General features: G+C 48.9%; 2 protein-coding genes across 4 annotated transcripts in view; one reads left to right on the plus strand and one right to left on the minus strand.

Annotated features, from left to right (window-relative positions):
• Nt5c3b (5'-nucleotidase, cytosolic IIIB) overlaps positions 1 to 2,581 on the minus strand; it is a 13,168-nt gene extending 10,587 nt beyond the window's left edge. Inside the window, exons 1-4 of one of the 2 annotated variants that reach the window (XM_021212860.2) lie at positions 2,527 to 2,575; positions 2,312 to 2,410; positions 1,726 to 1,795; positions 1,579 to 1,625 (exon numbers count right to left, since the gene is read on the minus strand). In XM_021212860.2, the coding sequence (XP_021068519.1) occupies positions 1,579 to 1,625; positions 1,726 to 1,795; positions 2,312 to 2,410; positions 2,527 to 2,538 (228 nt within the window). In that variant the 5' untranslated portion in view covers positions 2,539 to 2,575. Of the gene's footprint in view, positions 1 to 1,578; positions 1,626 to 1,725; positions 1,796 to 2,311 lie in introns of both variants that reach the window. The other variant, XM_021212861.2, reaches the window with a different exon arrangement.
• An 804-nt stretch (positions 2,582 to 3,385) lies between these two features.
• Klhl10 (kelch like family member 10) overlaps positions 3,386 to 5,186 on the plus strand; it is a 13,625-nt gene continuing 11,824 nt past the window's right edge. Inside the window, exon 1 of one of the 2 annotated variants that reach the window (XM_021213334.2) lies at positions 3,386 to 3,722. In XM_021213334.2, the coding sequence (XP_021068993.1) occupies positions 3,529 to 3,722 (194 nt within the window). In that variant the 5' untranslated portion in view covers positions 3,386 to 3,528. The remainder of the gene's footprint in view (positions 3,723 to 5,186) is intronic. The other variant, XM_021213335.2, reaches the window with a different exon arrangement.

The following is a 5,186-nucleotide window of genomic DNA, read 5'->3' on the forward strand; positions in this document are numbered from 1 at the left end:
CCCAAAATCCTAAAACCCTTAAGAAACCCTAAGAAAACCTAAAACCCANAAAAGGACACATCAAAGCCCTAAAAAACACCCTAAAGCTTTAAAAAAATGAAAGCCCAAAACAATAAGAAAATCCAAAGTATTTAAAAACAAAAACAAAAATACTAAAAAAAAAAAAAACTAAAATCCTTTTAAAATTCTGAAAAAAAAAACCCTAAATTTCTAAAAAAAAAAAAAAAAAAAAAAAAGAATGAGCTCAACCACGTGTAAGAGCCTAGCCTGGCTCTGCTCTAGAAAAAGCCACCCAGGGCCCAAGCTTGGGACCGAGTAAACCAAGGGCCAAGCCTCTAGAGTTGGCTTCTCCGTGTTTGTGCACACCCTACAGCAATGGATTCACATCCATTCGGAAGATGCTCTGTATCTGCTCCCTTACCAGAAAGTGACACCATCAAGAACATGGCATAAAAACGGGGCAAAGAGCTTGGGACAAAGTCTTTATAAAACCAACACCTGAAACTCCATCAAATGACCCTGGGGCAAACGGTTCACCCTCTTTAAGCACCCGTTTCCTCACACGTTAGACGAAGACAGTAAAACGGTAGTTCTCTCGCTACCTTTGGGAGCAGAGGGTTTGTTCAGTAAGATCTGGCATCCAAGTCTCGTGCAAATCCCATAGATAGCAGTAAGCATAGTGCTCGCACACAAACTACCCATCATTGCATCTCAGCCAATAAGGAAAAGCTGTCCTCATGGATTAAGACTAGATCCAGGGGCTGGAGAGATGGCTCGGCAGGTAAGAGCACTGACTGCTCTTCCAGAGGGCTGGAGTTCAGTTCTCAGTTGCTACATCAGACAATTCACAGCTCTAAACTCCTGTGACCTCCAAGGGTATCTGTATGTCCATGGACCCCACTCACACACATACACTTTAAAAAATAAACCCAATAAGAAAATGACATCTCCTTTACGGTAACAACTTTTAAAAAAGAAGAACCGAAGAACAAAACCAAGTGAGGCTAAGGAGCAAGTCCAGAGTTTCACGCATGGTTGACTTCCTCTGACCCAGACTCCCTCTGTTTCTGAGACAAGGTGAGACTTAATATGTAGAGCAGGCTGGCCTCGAACTCACAGAGCCTTCTGAGTGCTGGGATTAAAAGGCGTGTGCCACCAACACCCATGCAGCTTCCTTTTCCAAACTTTTTTTTTTTTTTTTTTTTCTGAGACAGGGTTTCTCTGTGTAGCCCTGACTGTCCTAGAACTCACTTTGTAGACCAGGCTGGCCTCGAACTCAGAAATCCACCTGCCTCTGCCTCCCGGGTGCTGGGATTAAAGGCGTGCGCCACCACGCCCGGCTCTTTTCCCAACGTTTTAATCTGAGATCTTACGACATTGTCCAAAATGACCTTGAACTCTTTCTGGAATCCCGGCAGCCCCTGAACATGGGATCCTCCTGTCTCGGGCTCTGGGATCACAGGCCTCCCCACACTGTGTTTAAGGAACGGAGTTTCTTAAGAGTTCTGTCCTGGAGGCTGTGGTTCAACCCCCAAAGCATACCACAGCCACGTTTGAGCAAAGAAGGGAGTGACCCACCTCTTTGCGACAATCCTCACTGATAATTTTGCTGTTATCCAGAATATCTGAAAAAAAAAAAAAACACACACACACAAAACTCCCCTTTATTTGCTCCTTAGCAATTGTCATCTTGAGCCCTACAAGGAAGGCTGAAATGTGACTTACTGTGGGAAGAGGGGCATCGCTGTCCGTTGTAAGCAAATCTGCTCAGGGTCATGTCAAAATCGGAAATCACCTAAGAGACAAAAGGGAGATGGTTGACTAGGTACTGGTGTATCCTGGCCCTTGCCTCATCCTGGGGTAGTGGAGTAAGCGTAACCAGGCTGCAGCAAAGCCTTTGCAAGGTTAGGGAGAGACAGAAGAAAGAAGGAAAAAAGTGACATCCTGTGTCAGTACACAAGTCAACCCTGAAGAAAGCAAAGTCCCCCGAGTGTGGGGTGATTTTCCGTGGCATCTTTATACACTGGTTCTTTCTTAAGGTACCTTCCGACCTTAAGAAAGGATCTCCCTATCTTCGACTGGGGTGAGGGTGGATGGAGCAGGCTCCACCCACGTGCTTTCTGAAACCAAGCGGCAGGAAAAGGGCCACATCTGAAAGTTGGCTATTGGGGGAGGTAGGCTCTTTCCCGAGGTGAACCAATCTGTTTGTCCATGACCACCCTAGGACACAGGCTCGCAGAGCGCGAACCCCAGTTGGCGGGAAGGCCGCAGGGCAGGCACCCTCCCGCCGCCGTACCCCAAGCCCCGGTACCTGCAGGCGGTCTCCTCCGCCCCTGCGAAGGGCGCCCACGATTTCCTGCACCCGTCCGGGCTGCCGCATCAGGACCGTGGCCTTCATCAGGCTCCTTACCTGTCGTGAGACCCAAGAGACCCGCTGACCCGAGAGCCGCGATGGGCATCAGGACAGCTGGATCTCTCCGCACCCGCGATCCCGCTACGCGGGACCGTCCCCGCCCGTGGCCTCACCTCCTCCGCCATCACGCCGCTGGCCTGGTGGGCGGCCCCGAAGACAGTGCCCGCCTTATAGCCACACTGCGCAGGCGTCGCCTCGCACTAGTCGCGTTGGTCTAGGAGCTGCAGGCCGTTTCCAGGCTGGCTTTGGATGCTGGCAGGAAAAGCAAAAGCTGGGAGTGCGAGGGGGGTGGGGTGGGGAATGTTCTACTGTGGGGGGTGGGGTGGGGGAACGTTGGGGAGCGAGGGGGAGGGGAGTACCAAGACGCTGGGGTCCTATATGTGGGCTGGCTGTCATGAGGCTTTGGTGTGTATGGGTGCCTGTCACTCACTCTTTCTGGAACACAAGAGCAGCCTTTACTGGGGTTGGAATCACTGTTTAGTGAGAGAGTTCTTGCCTGCGGGTATGAGGCCCTGGGTTTCATCCCCTGCATTGCAAAGACCAACCCACCAGGTATCCAAGTGCATTTTGGACAGGGGATGAACCCAGGAGACCCTTCCCTAACTGGGCTCTTCATCATCACTAGACCACAAGCAAAGTAAGCCAGTAAGGCATCTCAGGGGCTTGAAGACCCTGGCCAGCATGGCATTTAATCAACTCTGCTGCTGCCTCTGTATCCATGGCGAGCCCCGAGCCCCATGAGAGCTTTGGAAGGATGCTGCAGGGAGGTGGGGACTCAACCTGAAGATGCAACAAGCAGCAGACTCAGTAAAGGCTCAATTGTGTTGGTGGCCACAGTTCTGCCCTGTCTGAGGTCGAGGAAGGAGGTGTGGGGTGGTCTACCTGTATGTTCTAGGGGGAGGGGGAGGAAAAGAAGGGGCCAGAAGGGGGTTCCAGAACCTGAGAGCACAATCCTGAGTGATCTCACTGCCCAGGATTCTGGAACTTGGGCTGCCTGATGGTCCCTATATGAAAGATGTAGTAGGGAAAAGGAGCGACAGCTGGCTAAAGGGGCCCCCCATAACCCTCCCCAACACCCCAGGAGAGCAGCCTCTCTCCCCTGGTCCCAAGGAGCCATGGAGATGGAGAGCACTGCGACCTCCACCCGGTTCCACCAGCCTCACATGGAGAGAAAGATGAGCGCAATGACCTGTGAGATCTTCAACGAGCTCCGGCTTGAGGGCAAGCTCTGTGACGTGGTCATCAAAGTCAATGGCTTCGAGTTCAATGCCCACAAGAACATCCTCTGTAGCTGCAGCTCCTACTTTAGGTACATGGAGGTGGGGGAGGCAAGCTGAGCCGAGTCTCCATCATTAAGGCCCTGTGTTTGTTTATAACTGGTTTGAGCTGTTCTCAAGTCTAAGCTTTGTAGGTAACAGCATGCCATTGCAGTGTTTAAAAAAAAAAAAAAGAGTTGGACAGACGTGATCCTACACTCTAGATAAGGCTCCAAAAGGACCAGTTTATAATCCAGGCATAGTGGCTCATGCCTGTAATCCCAGCAACTGGAGAGGCTGAAGCAGGAGGATCAGTAAGTAGTTCAAGGGCAGCCTAGGCTACAGAGTGAGAATCTATTTCTAAAACAAACAAACCAAAACAACAAAAACAACAATAACAACAAGAAGATAGTAAATATCTTTTTTTAAAGTTTGTATTTATTTATTTATTCATTTATTTTATTTATGGATATTTTGCCTGCATGTATGTCTGTCTGGGCCACATACATGATGCGCCTGAAGAGGCCATAAGGGGACATTGGGTCACCTGGGACAGGCACTGCAGTCAGCTACCCTGTAGGTGTTTGGCATGGGACCTCGTGTTCTATTGAAAAGAGACCCCATCTCTACAGCCCCAAGATGTTAAATAGCTTAAGCTCAGCAGGCCATGTACTCTTTGGCAACCGTTCAACTCTGCCTTTCTGTCAAGACCTGCCAAACAAGGCCAGGATGTTTCTGTCTGTCTTTAATCCCGGTACTTGGGAGGCAGAGGCTGGCAGATCTCTGTGAGTTCTAGGCCAGCCTGGTCTACATGGGGAGTTCCAAGGCTACATAGGTGAGACCCTGCCTTAAAAAAAAAAAAAAAAAAAAGAAAAGAAAAGAAAAAGAAAGAAACGAATGGGCCCAGAAGACAGGACTAAAACATTATTTATGGACACTGAAATTTGAATACAGTTTAAAAATGTCAAAAAATGTTCTTTTAATACTCTGCTCCCTCCATAATTCCAAATGTAGAGAAAAATCTTGTTCCCTGGGGGCAGTACAAAGCAAAGGGTGGACTGGCTTTGGGCTGCATTTGGCAGAGGCTATAGGTTGGCAAGCATGGGTCGTAAAGAAGTTGATACCTAAGCCCCACTGGTCCTTAAGCCTCTTAGAAAAAAACAAAACACTCTGTTATATTCAATACACAGAAATGTACCTATTTACAGGGGCCCGCCTAACACATAGTTGTGGTCATTTATTGCTTGTTTTCTTACTGGGGGTATGCTGGGTATTGGAAGGAAAAGAAAGAAGTGAACATTTCTGTTCTCATAAAGTTTATTTTTTTCTTTTTTGTTTTGTTTTGTTTGTTTTGTTTCAAGACAGGGTTTCTCTGTATAGCCCTGGCTGTCCTTGCTCTGTAGACCAGGCTGGCCTCAAACTCTGCCTCTGCCTCCCCAGTGCTGAGATTAAAGGCATGCACCATCACCACCTGTGCTTCTCCTCCTCCTCCTCCTCCTCCTCCTCCTCCTCCTCCT

This window comes from Mus pahari, chromosome 14 (genome assembly GCF_900095145.1).
Source record: "Mus pahari chromosome 14, PAHARI_EIJ_v1.1, whole genome shotgun sequence".
NCBI lineage: Eukaryota > Metazoa > Chordata > Mammalia > Rodentia > Muridae > Mus > Mus pahari.